Genomic DNA, 21,992 nt, shown 5'->3' with positions numbered 1-21,992 from the left:
ACGAGGTGTGTTCAAAAAGTATCGCGAACTTTGTGTTTTTTAAACAATTATTTATTTATTCATTAACATCTATTTTGTCCCTTTCAAAGTAATCCCCATGAGATATTATGCACTTGTGCCAACGTTGTTTCCAATCTTCAAAGCACTTAAAAAAATCATTTTTTTATCTTGTTCGGCTCCTCCTGCGTTTCCGACTTTATCTCGTCAATCGTTGCGTTGCGTCGTCCTTTCAAAGGCCTCTTCAGTTTCGGGAACAAGAAAAAGTCACGGGCGCCAGATCTGGGGAATACGGTGGCTGTGGCATCATTAGTGTGTGTGTTCATAACTATAAACTCACGATTCGTTACCAGTTATGACCCTCTGGAGCAAATTTGGGTCGTCGCGGACAAAGTTCAGATACCAACATCTCATTAGCAATATTTATGCGATGCTGTTTTTGGTCGAAATTGAGCAGTTTTTTTACGAATATTGCGGCGACCCGTCTCATGCCCAAGTCATTGAAAAAAAAATCGAATGGCACGAGCCAATCGATATGTCTAGGTCCTCAGCAACTTCTCTAACGGTGATTCGACGATTGGCCAATACCATTTTCTTCACTTCATCAATTTTTTCGTCTGTTGTTGAAGTGCTCGGGCATCCGGCACGCTTTTCTTTGTTCACGTCTTCTCGGCCATCTGAGAATCTGAGAACATTTTGTACCACCGATAAACGTTGCTTTGGTCCAAAGTAGCTTCTCCGTATGACACAGTCAACATTCGGGTATACGAAATCGAAATTCGAATATACGTAACCAGCGAAAATTCAAAATTCGCGATACTTTTTGAACATACCTCGTATAACTTAGGGAATACCATAACATTTGCTGGCAAAGGCAAGTTTAACCTTTTCTTTTCAGATCAGTCGGCAAAAAATGTGCGGAAATAATCGCAAATACTGCGAGGTATAGTTAAACACGGTGGAGGGCACGTGATAGTATGGGGATGTATGCGGTCTGAAGGAATCGGAAATTTAACTATTCTTGAAAGTATTAAGGATAGGCATAAGTATTTTGATATCTTAGAGGGAAATTTGCTACAAACCGCCACAAAATTAACATTCGAGACATCTCTCGTTTCCATTAAGATAACGGACCGAAGTAGAAATTGGAGATTGTATAGAATTGCCTCATTTGGAATAGCCCGTATATAGTTCAAACACCAACGCAAATGTCAGATTTGAATGTTATTAACAACCTGTCGTCGTTTCTAGGTCTAAAAATGTGAAAACATGAGGTTCGAAATCAATCTAACCTCAAAAAGGCGTTAAAGAGGAATGGCAATAAATGTGCTCTAAATATTACTAAGCAGTTGGTGAAAGCGATTTCAAAGAGAATTGAATTTACTGGCAAAAGCGGATACCCTACAAAATATTAATTTACTTCTTCCTCAAAGTTTGCATTACCAACTGGCAAATCAATTTGGTTAACAATAAATTTTATTTTCTATTAAAAAAATTTAACTGAATCATTTTAGTTGTGAGCCACTGTATGTCTATGTGCGTATCCACATAGAATAGGTGCTAACTGTATACAAACAGGTTTGTTTACATACTCACATTTTTAAAATATAAAAGTTCAAACAAAGAAGAGATTTTCTTTTTCTGTACTAAAATTAATTAATACATTTGCCAGAAATTCTCAATGAAATTCATTTGGAAGTGAAATACAGAAGCTGCGCGCTAATTTATCTCTGTACATATGCTTGCATATCCATATCTAAGTAAATTTATGGAGGATAGTATTACACATACATACATACATACGTTAGTACCTCAAACAAAGTAATCACAACTTGTTTATTATCACAACAACAAGTATCACACCTCAGGCTGTATCTGCATAAGCATGAAAGTATTTTTGTGGGTGCTTCGTGGTATTACAGCACCAACTAAAACTATGTATCGGATCGAGCGTCTATGACGATTACACTTTTGCATGATATGCACTCCGAAACTTTTATTTTCGATCTCAACTTCTGGTATAGGAAAATATAAGAAAATTTCGATAAAGGTTGATGTTGTTCCACAAATAGAGGGACCATCTAATCCGTCTATTAGCCGGTACTAGATAAAGCGTTTTCTATTAATTGGTGTTACATGATCGGAGATTCGAACATCCGAATGGCAGTCACGCATAAACCGATTCGTTTACGACAGCCGCTAGGTAGGTTGGGTTACTATAAAATGTAAAATAATAGAAAAAAGTAGTTTGCAAACAAAAAAATTGAATAAAGTCTACAATTACGCCCGCCCATCACCTGATACTGTCAAGCCATGGATAATTCGTCCGGCGCAATTGTGTCTTTAATGTACGCGTATAGAATCTTCTCCAACGATTTGAATAGAAATGAAGTCAGACTAATGGGCCTGTATTCCTTCGAGTAAAGAGGGTTGCTTTTTCCTGCTTTTAGATTAAACACAACTCTCGCTTCTCTCCACAATACAGGAACATAGCTGAACCTCAAGCATGCCATCCATTTGTAGGCAATTAAAATCAGTAGATTTTATACCAGAACCCATTTATTTGATAATATGTTTAATATATGCTCCTAGATTGTGTTCCTATAGAGTGCCCAGTGGTATTTGACGAAGACTTCTTCACTGGACTGGTGCCTGAAAGAATACTTGGGGAAGGTCAATGTTGCGCGATCTAGCAGATGTCGAGCGGGACGGCGCAAAAACAACAGCCCAGAACCGCGCACGATGGAAAAGTCTTTTCGAGGCCCCATGCTCCCGAACGGTGTGAACAAGGAAAACAAAATACTCCTAGATTATATTTAGTTAACTTTACAAAAATTACAAAAAAAAATTTAATTCAATTTAAAAAAACCAACAAACTATTAATAAACTTACATATAAACAAAAGGATTAAAAGATTACTAAAAATTTCTTCCTTGCATCGATCAAAATCTGCTTCTTTCAAAACTGTTACTACCACCTTGGTAAAATATATTCCTTATTTCTGCCATTACAGGGTTGTGTATCTCAAATAAGGTTCCCCACAATACTCCAAATTATTTGTTATGTTGCAACTGATACGAATTAGTCTCAAGTAAACAGGAATGTATTAGGTATAGGAATAATTTTCTGCCCTCCTAAGGGAGGTGTCGCTGCTAATACTATTTTTTTGTTCGCTCTAGTAATACACTGGTGATTTGACGGTGTATATGTGAGGTATCGATCGCAATAGTTGGCATTCCTTTGAAGCGTAAATATACGTTTCCATCTGACGTCAAGAATGCCTACATTCGTTCCGAAAAAACAGCTTTTACGGGAAGTCATGTTTCATTATTACCTTTTAAAGAAAACAGCAGCTGAAATGTGTCGTATATTGATCAATATTTACGGTAATCAAGCTCCACCAAATACAACTTGTAAAGACAGGTTTCGACGCTCCCAATGTGGCAATTTCGACGTGAGTGACAAAGATCGCGAAGGGCCACAGAAAAAATTCGAAGAAACTCAACTGCAACAATTATTGGATGCGTCTTCATCCGTACCGAACCCTTGATGTCTAAAGAGTTGGATGTTGTCAGATCAACCATCGGTAAACGTTTGCACGCGATGGGAATGGTCCAGAAAGCAGGTAACTGGGTGCCACATCAATTGAAGGAGAGGGATATCGAGAGACGTTTGGTGACGTGTAAGATGCTTCTTGAACAGCAGAACGGCAGAAAAGAAAAGGTTTTCTACATCGCATCATCACTGGCGAAGCAAAATGGATCTACTAAGACAACTCTAAGCGCCAAAAGTGTTGGAGCCTGCCAGGTGAACCAGGTCCATCGACAGCGAAAAAAAATATTCACGCTTCAAAGGTTATGTTGTGCATCTGGCGGCCAAAATGGGACGGTATACATGACAAACTGATTCTGCTGCATGACAACGCCAGACCACACGTTGCTAAATCGGACCAAAAATATTTAGAATGACTGGATTGGGAATCTTGCTCCACCCGCTGTATTTCCGAGACATTGCACCTTCGGATTACCATCTGTTCTGAACGATGCAGTCAGCCCTTATTGGAGAGCGGTTCTCTTTTTACGAGATCATCGCAAGCTGGCTCAATGAATGGGTCAAGTCAAAAGAACTCGAATTTTTCGTTAGAGGAATCCATATGCTGCCTGAAAGATGGCGTAAAGTTATAGCTTCTAATGGCACATACTTCACATAATATCAAGTATTATTTAATTGTTTAAATAATTCGTAACTTTGGCTAACAAAGGACGGAAACTTATTCCCATACCCAATACATGTTGCCTTCATTTCAAAGACATAGCAGAACGTCATCTGCGAAATTTAGCCAAATAAATGCATTGATTGACGTTTTGATACGTCAAATGTACCCAAAAGGGTCTGCCAGCCGAGTCCAATGGATACAGATGAAATTTTACTAAATATAATCCCAAATCAATAATTGTGTATCCGTTCAGTATGCTAACAATTTTTATATATTTTTTTTGTAATAATTGGTATTGCTAATAAATATTTTCTAGTGGAAACCAACATGCGAATGGTTTTTTTGCGATAGTCAAAGAATTAATAAAATCTATACAAACATATATCGATTTAAACGCAACCAGTTGGCTTTTTGGATTGACAATTGCTTATACTCGAATTGAAGTATCTTCCACTGGGGCAAGACCTCGCACGACCAACCAAGCTACCAGTCGCCGTATCGGTGATACAGTAAACGTAACTGAAATGGTAAAATATGGTATGTGTCAAATTATGAAAGCCCGCTTTTCATGGTATGCACTCTCAGTGTAGATACTCACTTAGTGCACGTCGTGTCATTTGGATACGCGTAACGTCCCACTTGAACCTGATCCGCGCACACAGTATCCTCCACACTTTTAGTCGTACTGGTGCTGGAACTAGTAGTCGTTTCTGTTGTGTCTGTACTTGACGTTGAACTTGACGATGAACTTGACGATGAACTTGACGATGAACTTGACGATGAACTTGACGATGAACTTGACGTTGAACTATCCGTTGTTGTATCGGTGGAATTATCAATGTCACACATGTCCTTCAGGTTTTTCAAACAATCATTTACGCAAGGACTAATGCCTTGATTGGCTCTGGAAGTGAGACAAACTTGGTTATCGGAGCAAGTGCCCTCCACATTTGTTGTTTCGCCCGACATGCACATAACAAATGTGTTGTGGCTAGTGCAAGAATAAGCGCCATCTGTGACATCAGTGCACGCCCCACATTGTTCCGTATTGCCGCAATCTGCCTGAACGGCCGAGGTACTGGCGGGATCTGCACAAATTTTGCCCAGCGTGGTGCACACCTCATCCTCGTTGGCGCAAGAATACACCTCTGACTGTGCCACACCTATGGAAGTGACCGATTAAATATATTTTTGGTTTAATAGTTCAGAGAAGGGTTGCGATGCTTACCCCCAAAGCAGAGGTTAAAAGTGGTGTTGGTAATGCAAGCTGCTCCACTGTTTTCACTGCAGACGTTGCAGTCGGCGCTGGTGTACTGTACAGCCATCAAGGCTATAAGGATTGCGAGCTGTTGAAAATATATGAAAATAAATTACTGATTTGTGTACAAAATTTTCACATTTAAATCGTTAGATTTGTAGCACACGCTTACACTAGTTTTCCACATAATGAGATTTTATTCGTCTCTGTGCTGTGAATCGGTTGCGTATCTGCTGCTGAAATATTCTCTAACTAAACGCCTCGTCGCTGAAGCTGTGGGTTTTATATTTTTCTGGTTGATGTGAGGAAACAGTTGCCCATAATTTATGTTTGACTTTAAAAATGAGATTAGGTTCCATAAATGTTTGCTCAAATTTTATCTACTAAATACAGAAATGCGCACAGGCGACCATGTGGAAACGGTTTAATAGGTAAGTAGACAACTTCAAGGAAACCACGCACACATATGTAAGTGATTTAAAAAATTACAAAACAAGATTAGACCTAAGTGTGGAAAGTTAAACAAAAACTTGATTTATATATATTTTTTTTTTTGCTGTATGATGAGTGTGAAACTTCATTCTTTGCATGATTTGTGGCTCAACTAGTTTTTAGTTTGGATATTGGCAGCGACCTTGGCTTCTTCTTCTCATTCTTAACATCACAGTCCTTGGTGAACCATTGCCACCGACCTTTCGCCACCCATCTCTATCTAAGGTTACTTTCTTCCACCGCAGCACGTTCAGCTTTGCAAGGTCAACTTCCACGTATTCGAACTATCTCTTTGTGGGGTCTCCTCTTATTCGGCCTCCAACAGGGCGCAATTCAACTACCTTTCGAGTTGGTCTCTGCTTGGGCATTGGTCTTTCGAAGACCATTAGCTGATGAATGTCAGTGGTTTTTAGCGTTCATAGTTCGCAACTATAGGTAAGTACAGACCGGATCAGGGATTTCCTGAACATTTGGTCGCGAGATAATAATTTTGACTTAAGCAGTTTCATATTAGAGTAATAAGACTTATTTGCTGCTTAAACTCTGCCACTAATTGTCAATGATATAACCTTATTGGCTGCTATTTTGATACCCAGATAGATAAATTCTTGCACATTCTCGAATGCACCGCCATTCTTGAATGACCTTGGCTTGAGTAACAGATTTAATTTCGGAACAATTGGTTGTTAGCCGAGGGTCCCTATCCGCACGATGTGGTGGGAGCAGCAATTCGTTTTTCAGCTGCATACTACAAGACAGACGCTGCTTTGGGCTAAGGTTTGCTCGCCTTGTAGGTGATGGATTTGTCCTTGTAGCTTTTTTTTTGAGGTTGTACAGAGTCTGCTGTGCACCCTACGACGTCCGTATCCACCATCTGCTGCTTGCCCGGGACTGCTTATTTGTTATGAAAAACTTATTCACAGCTTACCTCCATAGCTGAAGACTGTGCACTGTACACAACCTGTGCCCCGTCGATAGCCTGCAGCTTGGCAACTCTAGGCACTATATAGTACGCCCAAAGTCGGCGAGATAGCGACGAATAATAACACAGGCCTGCGAAATTTAACTTTTTTCAGTTTCTAGAATGCCTGTACTTGTTTCTTGTAGTTTTTTATGCGCTGAAAACGAATCTGACCTTCAAAATGCTCCATCACGTCAGGAATTTTGGTAAATGAAGCCTAAAAGGTCAAAAAATGGCCATTTTAGCCATTTTTGATAATTTTTTTTGGGATAGAAAATTTTTTTTTTCAATTTTCGACGAAAAGGTCGCATAGTACAACTCTTTAGCTTTAAAACCCATTTCTTTAAATTATTGTACGATTTTTTAAAAAAAAGTTATGACATTTTGAAATTAACAGTTTCAGTTACGCCAATAGACGTTATACCCAACGTATACGTAACTGAAACTGTTAATTTCAAAATGTCATAACTTTTTTTTAAAAAATCGTACAATAATTTAAAAAAATGGGTAATTGTAAACTACTAAAAGTACGAATGATAAAAAGGGAACCCAATTGGGGGATATTATTAATAGTTTATGGACGGTAGAATTTTCATAGCTGACTGGAGACCCAAGCCTATTCATACCATTAATGTGCATAGTAATTATATGCGGCCGCCGTAGCCGAATGGGTTGGTGCGTGACTACCATTCGGAATTCACAGAGAGAACGTCGGTTCGAACCTCGGTGAAACACCAAAATTAAGAAAAATATTTTTCTAATAGCGGTCGCCCCTCGGCAGGCAATGGCAAACCTCCGAGTGTATTTCTGCCATAAAGAAGCTCCTCATAAAAATATCTGCCGTTCGGAGTCGGCTGGAAACTGTAGGGCCCTCCATTTGTGGAACAACATCAAGATGCACACCACAAATAGGAGGAGGAGCTCGGCCCAACACCCAAAAAGGGTGTTCGCGCCAATTATATATATATTATGCAATGCATGTATACCAAAAAATCCTTTTCCACCTTCTTTCCCCTTTCTATGGTATAATATATTCATTCGGGTGTTTCATCTGCGTATGCATCAGTGCTGCCCACGATCACAACACATGTTTGGAGGTTTCATCTTCCCACTATAGAGCCCGTAAGTTCCATTCGGGTATATTCCCAGTCTAATAAGACGATGATACAAGCCATAAAGCCCTGTTAGATTTCCTTGGTTCATTTTAAAATTAGTCTTATTTAGTTCGATGCTAAAGTTACTCTAACCTGAGCGCCGCCGTAACCAAATGGGTTGGTGCGTGACTACCATTCGGGAGTGCGTAGGTTCGAGTATCCGTATATAAAACACTAAAATGGTAGAAAAAGTATTTGTTTTTATAACGGTCGCCGCTCGACAGGCAATGACAAACCTTTGAGTTTATCTCTGCCAAGAAAAAGTTTGACTTAAAACTGTAGGTCCTCCCACATCAAAACGCACACCACAAATAAGAGGAGGATCTCGGCCAAACACCTAACAGAAGTATACGCGCCACTTGATTTTGATTGTGATAAACCTGGTAGTCTTTCCCAAAAGGATCTTCTTTGATTTTCTTAGTCCACAAAATTATTTTGGGTAGTAAATGGGTAGACCACCACTTTTATGGCCCTTTTGTTTGCCATTTCGTCCACAATAATTCCGAGGAACGGTATACCGAAGTTAAAACCGTTAATGACTTCCCAGACGAGGTCTAAAAAAACTATCTTACTCGTTTATTTGTGGCAAAGCCGAACTTATCGTCGCGTGAAGTAGTTGTAAGGAAAATTGGTGTGAGTGTATCCAAAGAAAAGAGAGCCTATTGCGTAGGCTAAGGTAAAGTCAGAACGGATTTGGGCAAACATAATATTCACGGATGAATCTTTTGGACAAATAGTTGCATACGTCGGTCCTGATGTACTGCTGATAATCGACAACTCTAATTTCTTTCAATTATTTGGCTACTTTGACTATGCCTATGGTACCATGTTTTTCAGTTCAGCTTCTTGGATTCCAAAGTAACTTTATGTATGACTGACTGCCTCACTTCACGAAAAGTTCGTATATCTAAAGTTTGTCTCAAGCAAGTTTTGGTTTAACGCGCTGAGACGATGCTCCCTTCATGCTGATATCTTTTAGATGCTAGGGAACTATAGATTGTCAAATGACTTGTCTAATTCTTGGTCACTACTCATGGCATTGTTGACTTCTTTTTATGAAGTATGGCCCAAGATGCCTCCGGTGTGCAAATCATTATAAACAGGGGTTTTTTCGATGTGCATCAGTTGCTGATGATTCACAATCGGTTAGTGTCGCTTCAAAAACGGCAAATTTACTGCTTTACAAATCTACGAATACAGAATACCGTAAACTGCATGAACCGTTATGTGACAAAGAACTTTGAAAAAGAATTCGGTACAAAAAAATATTTCGAGACTCTCGGTCAAGCATTTGATAGAGATTTTATGCACTTGCCTGAGTAGCTATAAGTGAGTACCTTATAAATATATTCAATTTACCTATAAGTAAATGTGAAAGTAATACAATAACGAGAAACATCTGTCTTTTAAAGGTTAATACTGAGTTTTTATTCTAATTGATGCCTAAACATCAGAGGATATCCCTACAATTGCCCATAGAGGTTTGTCATTGCCTGCCGGAAACTCTCGTCTAACATTTATTTCCATATTCAGTACCGGTTTTATAAATAATGCCTCTGATGACTCACTTGCGTGGCCTGTATCTTGACTTTCTATCTCCTTCAAAATTACACTTACATTTTTTTCTCGGAGAGACAACTGCCAGCCATGAGTTTTCCGGTGCCGCACAATCTTAAATATATAAGTCTAATCTTATTTACGCTGGCATTAATTTTTGTTATCATTCTTCAACTGCGATGGCAACTCAAATGTGGTATAAAAAGCTGCCTGTGCAATTGAAGCAAATTTAGTTTTTACTTAGAAAGAAAGTTAAGCGGCAACATAATGAAGCTCCACCACACGTCATTTTCCAGTTTGGTTCGTACCTGGCATAGCCACCTGCACTACGCACATTCAGCCAAACGAGTATACTAATTCTGTGTTTTTAATTGTTTTGCTTTAATTCTTTTTAGTTTCTCATTATTGCAATCGCAGCATTGCTAGTAGATCAATCCACAGCAAGTTGTGGAGTCTGCGGCACAAATGGTATCGCCTGCATCAGCGAAACCGATTTTTATATTTGCAGTAACGGCACACCAAACACAAGCAAAGTCCAAACATGCCCCAACAATGGTACTTGCACTGCCCTACTGCGAAAGTGCTTTGAGGCCACAAATGCTCAAGCGGATTGTACGACCGTCACTTGTGGCTGTACCGTCGACAGTGGCACATTCGCTTGCACCAGCCGCACCACCTTCGCCCAATGCAATGGAAATGAAACCGTAGCGACGGGAACCTGTCCCACAGGTCTAACTTGTTCTACAAAAGGCGGAGGAGAGATTTGTGTGGATGCATGCATATTGGAAGGCGTGATAGAATGCGATAAAGATGCGTCTACGAGTTAGATTCAGGAAATGTTTTACATTCCGCAGATAAACATACATACATCTGCGTACAACATAAATACATTTTGGAAAACTTATAAATATTATGTGACTAGGGTAAAATTGACGGAGAAGAAATTCAATAAAAGTAAAACTCAATAAGGAACACAATTTTATGGCTACTTAATTTCTGGTAATTCTTGCATCTAAATTAACCACTTCAAGGTTTCTTTAGTTCTCTTAAAGAGGAAACACGACTTACTTAGTGTATGAAAGTAATAAGCAAGGCGAATCTATTAAAGATGGTACCGGTACACCAGCTAATGTGTGTAAGCAAGTTAGTTGTATCAGGTGCTTGTTAAGATCTTGAGAACTAAAAATGATAATAAAAGAAAGAAATATTGTTTGAATAACTTTTTTTTATTATAAACAGGTAGATAATTTTATGGAATTTATTTTTTGAATGTGATATCCGGCATGTGTGACCAAAAAGTTTGAAAATAAGTTACAATTGTCTGAGATGTTAGTGACAAGGAACGCATTATATTCTGCAGGTTCTGAAATGCTATTCACGCTCTTGGAGTTAAAAATAAGAATACATACTTAAAATAAGTATCAGATGAACATTAATAGAATTCAGAATCCAAACAGCGCTTCCGCACCATTTTGTTGTCACATGCTCGTTACCAACTTGTTTATCAGTTATGTATGGCATGACTATATCCAGTCTGTGCCATTTAAGAACCTTAGTAGGTTGTTTACATCTAAACCAGACAGTTGTTCGAGACCCTCGAACAGCGGTTTGCCCAGGGTTAACATTCTGTCCTTACATAGAGCAGGGCATTGCAGAGGAAGTGGAAGATTGATTCCTTTTGGCCCATTTTGGCTGCTTGTTCTCCGATAGACCAGAAGGCAGTTATGACTGCCGTTAGTCTCCAGGCGTCCCGTCGTTTCATTCTTATTAATGCCGACGATTGCTTGAGGAGGTATTTCAGGGTAATTGCATTCTTAACTGCACCTAATGGTGTGAATACCGATTCTGTAAGAGCGTTATTCATGGCAGATCCCCCTCTTGCAGATCCCTCTCTTCCACCTGGAAGACACTGCATGCATTACGGTGACGCACAGATGTTTGAATTTTAAATCTATGCGAATATATACCAGCTCCAACACCACAATCCATTTTAGAGCCGCCTGTGTAGACTGCAGTATCGAAGTTGTTTAGTGAGAATCACTTATTCCAATCCTCCTTAGATAGAAAGAGAGTGGCAAAATTCTTATTGAATATTACCGTCCGACCTTAAAAAGGTTAACTGAGTTTGTCGCGATAATAGACTGGCATGGCCATAAGTTTTTTCTTTCCAGCGACCCGCTTCATTTAGCCTAAATAATAATAGAGTCAATCATTATTCACTATTCACAACTGGTATGCAGCTGCTGCGGAAGCTGACTAGTTCATTAAATCGTGTCCGAGCGTCGTTTCAAAAGTCTGTGCAAAAATAAAAACTCCTTAATTTTTTTGAAGCAAGCTTCTTTTATTTTTCGACATAGTCTCATTTTAGACTTATACACTTCGTCCAACGCTATTCTAGTTGGCTGATCTCTTACGAAAAATTGGATGTGTTCAAGTCTGAAAAATTACCATCCGTTTCTGCCATCACTATTTCCTCCAATTGGGCCACAAATAGTACTCCGAGGATTGTTTGTTTACTTCTGTAATTACTGTAAAGGACGTGAATATCTATTCTGACAGCCAAGGGGGAATTAGAGCCTTGGGCTCGTTATTTGTGCGTTCGGAATTAGTTGGAGAATGCCTTAATTCTTTTTCGATTGCATCCGAATACTTCGATATTAAGTTCTTTTGGGTTCCCGGTCACAGCGGCATAGATGGAAGCTGCTGAGCTGATGAGCTGGCTAGACAAGGAACCCTAAAGCCGGTTTCATCGCAAAATGCAAGGATTGGGGTCCCTTAAGCATCCTTACCGGACCTTGTCCATTAGGTGTCCATATGGTAAGACTTGGGATTGCTGTAAGTTCTTTCTGCAGAAGCTGTCTGGAGGATGAGGTGGAATCAGTGCGGATTTAAGTAATACACATCTGGTGAATTCCATCAGCAACTTGAAGCGGTTAATACAAACGTAATTAGCCACTGTTGGTCTGCATCCTCTAATACAAAGCCCCTTCTCCCTTTTTCCACCTCGTTGGTGGTTTTCCATCTGTACACACAAGAATATTTCTGAGTCTGTTCTGGCTGAAACTTGGTGTGTGTTCTTTCAAGAGATGCTAATAACTAAATATAACACCGACGAGCGCCAGTAGTGCCATCTTTTGGACTTTGCACAGACTTTTCAAACGACAGTCGTTATGCTGGTATCCAAGCTGACAATTCACATTTCGTAGGATATAGCATTAAAAAATAAAGAGGTCGAACCACGTCAAGTGTAAAGCAAACTGGCTGGGAGTAGTCCAGAACTAGTAGCAGAGTGAGCTCAAAAATAAAGCTACAATATATTTGCTTACTTATTTTGCCTATTTCATTTTATTAATTTTTAGCACTCATATTTAGTGGATTTGTCGTGGCAATGACTTGCGGATATCCTCTTTAACCATTTTCAAGGGAACTTTATTTTTTGCAACTTTATTTATGACAGATTCTTAAAACACGTGTTTGCCATGTTTCTATTGTTTCATTTAGAAAATGAAACTTAGTTTATTGAACTACCCACACCATCAATGCCATCGCTAACGTCAAAAGAACCGAGTCAATAAAAATATCCTTGAACACTGTTTGCAAAATTAAAGAGGGTTTACTATTGTGTTTGTTGTTGTAGAATTCATATACAAAACCGCGTGCACAGATAGTTATATTCAAGATTACTCGTATATGGATGGGAAAAGTGCTCACCTTCAATGTTTATCGTACGAATTCTTTTCATGTAAGGGAAACCTGTTTGAGAGTTGATTTGACTTTTCGCACTATAAAATATGAACCAGGTGTTTGTTTTAATTTATAAGTCTTTTTGTTTTGAAACTATTTTTTACAAAAGCAGATTCTTAGAAAAGTTTATCATGCAGTAGCGTTCGGTAGCTGTTTAGCATAAATCTCGCTCATCCCTGAGATCAACAAGAGCGATAAGCCAACACACTGATTCGCTTGATTTACAAACCGCTATTATCTATTTTTGCTTTTTTTGTTATTTGTACACTAACTCAACGCGCTTTGATTGCATTAGCCGGGTCTTACTTATCATACGTGGTAACCTTCGCGCGAAGTAGTCACCCAAAGCAAGGCGCTACCACACCTATAAAGGTGACTGCAGGAAAAAAATGTCTTTTAGTTGAATTCAACCGTTTTTGCACACACATCCCTTAAAATGCAGTACTCAGCAGGTTTTGCAATAGTTAGTAAAAGCAAATAAAAATTTCTAACAAGTATTATTGCACAAAAATAATTTCCCATTTCTTTCGGTACAGAGCTGTCTTCTCGCAGCAGCGTTCGTATTCTCTCCGGTGTCGGGCAGATGCCATACCTGCAGCTCGAATGGCGTTGCATGTGCCAGTGAGAATTCGTTCTATATCTGCTCAAAAAGACTCGCAGACACTTCGAAGGCCTTCAATTGTCCCGATGGTAGCGTGTGCGTCGCCGATGACAGTAATATTTGCTCGAAGGACGCGGTGGCAGACTGTGCCAAGGAACGTAACATCTGTGGCGTCTGCGACGGCAGCAAGTTGTTTACTTGCCTCACTTCAACAACATTCGCACAGTGTAAGAGTACTTCATTGTTGCGAAGTATCAGCGGCAGCTGTCCCGCTGGATTGACGTGTGATTCATCAAATCCGGAAATTTGTGTTGTTGGTGGAGCGGAGTGCTCGAGTTAATCAAATAATGTCTTAAAAAAACAAAAACAAGATATAGACCTATTTCGGAGTGTTTTAATATGTAAAGTTAAAAGAAAAATTAAAAATAAAAAGTTACCGTGTAAATTCTTAATATGCACCTCAGATGGGCACTTTGCAGTAGCAGTAAAAATGCAAGAAATATAATTTTTTACTGACACTGCAATTTAGCTTGCATTAGCAGTAAACTCTCATACTGAAAAGTATTACAGTAAAAATGTTTGTTTATTGATTAGTGAAAACTTTACTGGCAGTTAAGTTTGGGATACCGTTTCGTAGGTTTGCCTTGCTGGAATGCCTTCATTATACGGGTGGCATGGCCAAGCCAGTGTATGTACATACATACATATCGCTCATTTGTCAGTGTCACAACACGGAAAAGAAAAGTGTTGCAGAGAACTTTAAATAAATTTCCAAAAGCTCTTATTCTATGTTGTATAAAAAATGCATGGCGAAACTAAAGGGTTTTCAATAAGAGGTGTTATTTTGATAAAATATCAATGGTTTCGTTGCTTGAGTGGCACGTAGCCCCATTTTGTTGAAAATAAACGTTGTCCACATCAATACCATCGAATTCCAGCCATAAACAGTCGTTAAACATCTCTCGATAGCGCAATCCATTCACCGTAACTGTTTCTCCAGCTTCATTTTCGAAAAAGTAAGGTCCAATGACTCCGCCAGCCCATAAACCGCACCAAACAGTCACACTTTGAGTGTTGCGACAATTTTGCTTGTTGACGAAGCCACCGAGGTGGAAATGAGCCTCATCACTAATGATGATTTTCCAATGGAATTCCCGATCATTTTCATACATTTCAACGACCCAATCAGCAAAGACACGACGTTGTTGATGATCGGCCGACTTGAGTTCTTGTGCTAACTGGACTTTGTAAGCCTTAAGACCCAAATCTTTATGCAAAATACGGTGTAATGACGTTTGTGGAAAGCCTAGTACCAGAGAACGACGGGAAATGGTCAACCCTGGGTTTTCCCCAACACTTTCGGTTACAACAGCAATATTTTCGGCTGTTCTTGAGCGACGTGCACGGGTTTCATTCTTCACATCACTAACTTGTCCCAACAGCTCGAATTTTTTCACCAATTTCTGTATTGCGGCCCGACAAGGTGCTTCACGATCCCCCAAAAATGTTCGAGTTTTACGAACCGTCTCTGCCAAATTTTCAAAATTTTTATAGAGAATTTTAATAATTTCAATGCATTGTTTAAGCGTGAATCGTTCCGTTTTTTTATTAATGGCGTAGTTTCTACTTGTCAATTATCAAAATATGACAGCTTCGAAAGTGACTTCTACCGAAATAGTGGGCTATTCAAAACAACACCTGTTTTTGGAACACCCTATAGGTTGTTCACTAAGTTTTGCGGTTCGGAAAGAAAAACACATTTTTATTGTTTGAATTGCACTTTATTATTGAGTTTATTCCCCCTGAGCATCAATACACTTGTTCCAACGAGGTTCCAATTTGTGAATTCCATACCTGAAGTGAGAATCTGAAGGACTGCATAATAGGCTTCCACAGCTGTTATGACCTCATCATTTGATGAAAAACGCTGTCCACGCATGAATTTTTTTAGGTCTGGAAACCAATGAAACTCGATAGACGCCAATCTGGTGAATACCAACAATTCGAACTGTAATTCATGGATTTTAGCTTTTGTCAAAATGCTCTGAAAAATTAAATATTTCCGTTTGCAAATTGAGTATTTTTTCACGAATTTTTTCCTTCAGCTGGTCTCAAAGGTTACAATTACATTCAGAATTTATTGTTTTATCAGTTTGCAAGTATTCCACAAACAAAATGCCTTTCGCATTCCAAAAACTGATGCTAACTCCGATTTCTGGACACGAACTCGTTTCGAAACCGACGAACGGAGTTCACACGACATTTTAGCCTCTGGTTTTAATTTAGGATAGTGATGATATACCCAGGTCTCATCCATAGTGATGAATTGACGCACAAAATCCACTTTACCCTTTCGAAAACGCTCTAAATGTTACTGAGAAAGTCGCATTCGCATATGTTTTTGCTCAATTGTTAGCGAATGCGGCCCCCATTGTGCACACAGCTTTCTGAAACCCAATACTTCAGTCAAAATATTGCTTACACTGACCAATGAGATAACAAGACTTTCTCCTAAACCCCTTTCACACACTCGACGATTTTCCAATACCTTATCCTGTATTTTTTTCACAATTTCTTGTGTTGTTGCTGTTTTTAAACCTTCTTGGCGTGGATCGTCCTCAAGGCACGTAGGATTACGTTTAAACTCAGCTATTCTATTTATTTCTATTCTATTCTATTAATTGATGATGAAAAATCCTTATTCACTTTCAACATTCGTTCATAAATTTCCTTTGCTTTTGAACCCTTCAAAAATTAAAAATTCAATCACTGCACGATACTTGATATTTTTTGCATTGTAGAAAAAACTGTGACACGTCAATACTAAATGGCTTGTAAACAAAGAGTGATTTGCAAATTGAAGAGTGTACCAAAAAAGAAAAATTGTTTAGCAGCAACGCCCTTCCTTTATCAAACCACACAACCGATTGACCAACAGTAGACGCCTTCGATTCGTCACTTCTCTGCTCAGTTGGCGAAAAATTTGCATGTGAAAGCAAAAACCAAGTTATCAAGCTTCGCCGCTAGCGAGTGTAGTTATACCTCATAAAACTGGTATAACTATTTTCATGCTGCCAAATCACTCTTCAGATATTTGGCAAGTTTTTTTAGGCCACGTTCATACAGGGCAGACTTTGTTGCTTCAACTTTTCGAATTCTCTTAAGGGCTCACCCATCACACACCTTTTCGTAGTTAGTTTTTGGTTCACAGTCAACAGCAACATTGAAAATAACGAGAATACAGAGGGTGTTGACAGTAACGAGTTGAAACAGCAAAAGTTGGCCCATATGAACGCGGTTTTACGGGCTACCAACATAGGTTTATTTATATCATACCAATTGCTTTACCCATGCGCCACTTGCTAACACTTGGCGAATCGCAGGTGCCTAGTATTTCATTAAAGGAAAATATGTTTTTACATTTACTTCGGGCGGTACAGAAAATTTAAAACTTTGAAGTCGTTTTTACCGACATTTTGGACTCTGGCAGCAACTGAGCGGTATATATAAGTATGTATAAAATAGATCAAATATCTGCATGTGTGAAGTCTTTTCTATGGAAGTTTTTTTAAGATTTGCGACTAAGTGACTATACAGATGACAGATCCACTCGCAAAGCCATGTAGAGGAGGTCCTAATGATTTCGCGCATAGTGTACTTCAATTCTTCACACAGCCTGTACGCTAGAAGCTTATATACGCAAACCTTAGTGTATTTTCGTAGTTTTGAATTAATGCCCGAACTGATACCCTTACCGTGCCTGTTGCTCTTGCTATTTGTCAATAATTTTGACCTTTTTTCCATAATTTTATTTTGACTTTCCTCACACCAATAATAATTTAGTTTCGGTTAGGTTAGGTTGAAGAAAAAAGTTACAGTGGTATCACAATGGACCTACGACAGGTCTAAGTGTGTCATTTTGACACCCAGCAGACCTACCTAGCTTGAAGTGGTTGCCCACTGTTTGACACACTCAGACTTATAATCCATTGCCATGCCATGTGCGGAGCTTGTCCTTATCTCTCTAAAACCAGTGTGAACTTTTCAGAGATTTTACAAGATCTCTGATTTTCAAAGTAAATTCCATTCCTTAAAGAATTGTCCACCTGAAATGGTAGAGCATTGAAATGTCTGGATAGAGCAGAACAATGGCACAGGAGTTGTGGGGTCATCTCTTCCTCTTCCTTATCTAGGCAGCTTCTGCCAAAGTAATGTGGTTGCACATCCATCCTCTGGACGTGTGTAACTATTAGGCAGTGCCCTGTTATAACTAAATCCAGTGTGCTAAAACTTAGGATTATTTTGGCACACCAGAGATTTTGTGCGTTTAGCATTGAGAGTCGGTCACAGTTATCGGGCGATTCTGCAGGTGATTTTATTGCGCCATCTTTCTTTCGCTGCTCTTACAATTTCCTCAAATATAAGTAGCTTACATGCCTGTAAGGGAATGCCTATTACATTGTCGGAGTATTCATCAGTCACCTTAGTGCCAAGTCTTGCTAGTTCATCGGCCCTGCAGTTACCCCCAATGTCACAATGGCCAGGAACCCATGTTACCGTTAAGTGAATTGACTTTCCTCACACCAATAGCTAGCTCGTTAAGAGACCTTAAGAGACGTTAAGAGCAGCTTTGTGAACGATCTTATCGCCGCCTTTCTATTGGTGAAAATGTAGATACGAGTATTATCTTCAGGATCACATCACACCGTAACAGTATCACGGCTTTTATTATTGTCATCAGGTCAGCCTGAAAGATATCATACTACATAATAGAGTCATTTAGGGAGGAAAAGTCATGTTTTCTAGTGCTATTCAATAATTGCATACATGCACACACACACTACGAAACCCTATGTCTGCTATCGGCCTTTAATTGAGCAAAATAATCCAAATTAGGTAACCTAAAACAGTTTGGGGAAAACCAAATTTAAATTAATTAAATTATAAAAAGCGTTTAAGTGCTGGTAGACTAAGGTTATGAAAATATAATATCAAAAAAATTCACTTAATAACATGTGAATATTACAATAACAGCATACAGCAACAGCAACATACCCACACAGGTATTTCGCAAGGCGCAACAATTTGAGGTTTGAAATTAAATGAAAAAGGGGGACGCTTGCACTACGACATTACGGTACTTATATTTGGTATATTTCGTGCATTTATTTGAATTTAATTCACAGTAATTATTGACACTTTGGGCTTAGAGCGGTTCAGTGAGCACCAAAATTGTGGGAATTGCTGAAGTTTTATAGTGCCATTATTCTAACCGTAAACTTAACTTAACCCTCTACCTTATATTGGCCCATATACTTGCATGGTATTACAGTTTTAATTCAATTTTATTTCCAAATTAAATATTTTAAATTAATTCAAAGTATTATATTTTGAGCCATCACATATATATGTATTTAGAAATATTAAAACACAAAAAAATTCTCTATGGTTTTAAGACATTTCGAAATAACTTCATTTTTGTGAAAGTGGATGAAAAAATAGAATTTAAGTGCGAGTGATTCATTTTCAAAAACCAATAACACTGTAAAACATAAGTCCTTTTTGACAAAAGAAAGTGATTTTCATGGACTTCTCGAGGGATAATAATTTTCACACTTTTCAACTGCTGTCTAGATTTTAAAATTAGTTTTTATATAGGGTTCCGTAAAAATAATAAAAATATGAAACTTTTTCATAATTTTTCTTTTAATATGTCTTAACTTAATTAATTGAAATAAATAAGAGCACACGATTTTAAAATTTTTTTCTTCTCAGTTTCAATGAGCTGATTGATTACGCCTAACAAAAATAGTCTCAACCTCCTACCACCTGATATCCTGTTCCCCTAAGGTAGGCTAGGTAGGTGGTGTGGCTGTCGCAATGACACACTTAGACCTTTCATAGGTCCATTGTGATACCACTGGAACTTATCCTTACGCTATGGGTTCCTTTCAAACCATCCGGTAGCTTTAATAAACGAGCAAAGCTTCTTTAGTTTTAGATGCGCTATGTCCGCTACATCAGTTAAAAATGCGGTATCAAGAGTGCGGAGCCTCCTTGCCGCTAAGCTCTCACACTCAAATAAAAGGTGTCTGACTGTTTGCTCTTTTGTATTTAGACAGCTTCTACAGAAATCGAAGTACGGGAGTTCTAACCTTCTAGCGTGGCTGCCTATCAGACAATGACCAGTTAATACCTCTATCATTTTTCTTATAGTTTCCCTGTTAAATCTTAACAAGCTTTTTGATCGTCCGCTGTTCCATTCCGGCCATGTCTGTTTGCTTAATTCGCATGTTGAGAGGTTTTGCCAACTTCCCTATCTATCAGTAGCTTACAAGTGGTTAAAGGCATGGGTATCAGCGTCTTATCCGCTAGGAGGTCGAGCATGGTACCAATGCAAGCAAGTTCATCTGCCTTGCAGTTCCCTGCTATATTCCTCTGGCCTGGCACCCAAATAAGGTGTATTTTGTAGTATTTTGATACGTCCTTTAGAAATTTAAAACATCCCATGACTGTTTTTGACGAGTGTGTTTTAGATTCTAGCGCTTTTATTGCTGCTTGACTGTCTGAGTATATGAAGACTTCATTTGTGGATAATACTCTCGTTTTTATTACAGTAAGTCCCTCTTTTATGGCAGTGACTTCCGCCTGAAAGACATTGCAATGACCAGGTAGGCCAAATGATTGGCTAACTCCGAGTTTGTCGGAGTAAACCCCTCCACCTACTCTGTTATCTAGTTTTGAGCCATCTGTACAGATGTTTATATCATTTTCCCTCACAATAATCACACTATCCCATTCCTTTCTGAAAGGAAATGCAGCGACGAAGGAAAACAATACTTTTAAAGACACACAATTTTGCTAAACCTATCATTCATAATTAGTCGGGACCTAATAACTTAACCTAATGAGTTGGTGCGTGACTACTGCTCGGAAGTGTCCTGGTTCAAAACCCCAGGAAAGAGCCACCAAATGATGAAAACGGTTTTTTCTATGTCGTCGTAAAGTTCATACAGCTCAACGTTCCTTCGTCTGCGATCTGTGATACTCGCCGTCAGCAACGTGCAGAGCTCCAAAAATCTAGCGCCGAATCTTTCTCTCAAACACTCCAAGCTTCTGCGCCATACGATAGGGCGGACATGATGAGAGCCTTATAGAGTGTTAATATCTATGTAACTTGAAACCCCAAAATCAACAGCTCCTTAAGTTTCTTAAGGTTGGGGTAATCATTTATACCTGTCTTCCACCTACCTACCTAGCCGCTCTTAATTTTATTGCGTTACGTTTAAGTCCAGAGTAATTACTATTACTGCGGAGCGGCAATAATTGCCAGCAGGAAATGTTGCAGACGCGTGTTGACAAAATGTTACGTCGCATGATAAATAAGCGGCACACGCATACAATTGCAAACCATATAGTATTATTATCTTTTTATTTGATTAACGAAGTGCGGTGCCATGACAGTTAGCACCGGAATTAAAGGGAAATGACATTGACAAATGTAGTACAAAGTAGACCGCGCGAAGTTTTGGTATCTGCGCTAATCTACATTTTAACTCAACTAATGGAAATTTAACGACTACGGTTGCCATCTGTCGATAAGTGCATGCTGTTATAGCAACCGAAAGTTGTAATATAAAAGAAATTCAAATAGTTTCAAGGCTGCTGTGAATATCCAAATAGGTAGGTCATGCTAGGGCAATATAGAGGCTGATTGAGTTACTTCATTTATATTTATTTTACTCCCATTGCTGAACCATCGTGTGCCCTAATGAATCTCATTGAGCCTTTTATGTTGACTTCTGATTTGCCGTGAAAAGTCGTATCTTCCTTCTCAAATTTCCTGCAGCGTTTTTGAAAGGGTACATTTAGAAATAGAAAGCCTACATGAATTGTCCTGTTGGAGCTCCAACGATTAGACCGTGCGATGCCGTACAGATTTATTTGTCTTGCAACTGCCCTGTTTGCCTCCCAAGTAAGATGTAGACTTCTCTGTTCAGCCAGAGATTGGC

The 21,992-nt window shown here is 38.9% G+C and overlaps 3 protein-coding genes across 3 annotated transcripts; 2 read left to right on the top strand and 1 right to left on the bottom strand.

The window, feature by feature from the left end:
- Nucleotides 1–4,466: 4,466 nt before the first annotated feature.
- On the bottom strand, nucleotides 4,467–5,748 carry LOC128860355 (uncharacterized). Its single transcript, XM_054097837.1, has 4 exons — nucleotides 5,644–5,748; nucleotides 5,442–5,559; nucleotides 4,812–5,376; nucleotides 4,467–4,732 (listed from the first exon to the last, which is right to left on the bottom strand). Exons 1-4 carry the CDS (start codon nucleotides 5,656–5,658, stop codon nucleotides 4,603–4,605), a joined length of 828 nt encoding a protein of 275 aa, XP_053953812.1. The 5' UTR covers nucleotides 5,659–5,748; the 3' UTR covers nucleotides 4,467–4,602.
- Nucleotides 5,749–9,863: 4,115 nt separating this feature from the next.
- LOC128860428 (uncharacterized) lies at nucleotides 9,864–10,612 on the top strand. Its single transcript, XM_054097953.1, has 2 exons — nucleotides 9,864–9,935; nucleotides 10,031–10,612. Exons 1-2 carry the CDS (start codon nucleotides 9,903–9,905, stop codon nucleotides 10,460–10,462), a joined length of 465 nt encoding a protein of 154 aa, XP_053953928.1. The 5' UTR covers nucleotides 9,864–9,902; the 3' UTR covers nucleotides 10,463–10,612.
- Nucleotides 10,613–13,722: 3,110 nt separating this feature from the next.
- LOC128860454 (uncharacterized) lies at nucleotides 13,723–14,432 on the top strand. Its single transcript, XM_054097992.1, has 2 exons — nucleotides 13,723–13,842; nucleotides 13,916–14,432. The coding sequence occupies exons 1-2, from the start codon at nucleotides 13,816–13,818 to the stop codon at nucleotides 14,318–14,320; spliced, it is 432 nt and encodes a 143-aa protein (XP_053953967.1). The 5' UTR covers nucleotides 13,723–13,815; the 3' UTR covers nucleotides 14,321–14,432.
- Nucleotides 14,433–21,992: the final 7,560 nt, after the last annotated feature.

Source organism: Anastrepha ludens, chromosome 4 (assembly GCF_028408465.1).
Source record: "Anastrepha ludens isolate Willacy chromosome 4, idAnaLude1.1, whole genome shotgun sequence".
Classification (NCBI taxonomy): domain Eukaryota; kingdom Metazoa; phylum Arthropoda; class Insecta; order Diptera; family Tephritidae; genus Anastrepha; species Anastrepha ludens.
Note: the sequence above shows the minus strand (reverse complement) of the source record. Positions and strands in the feature narration are given on the sequence as shown.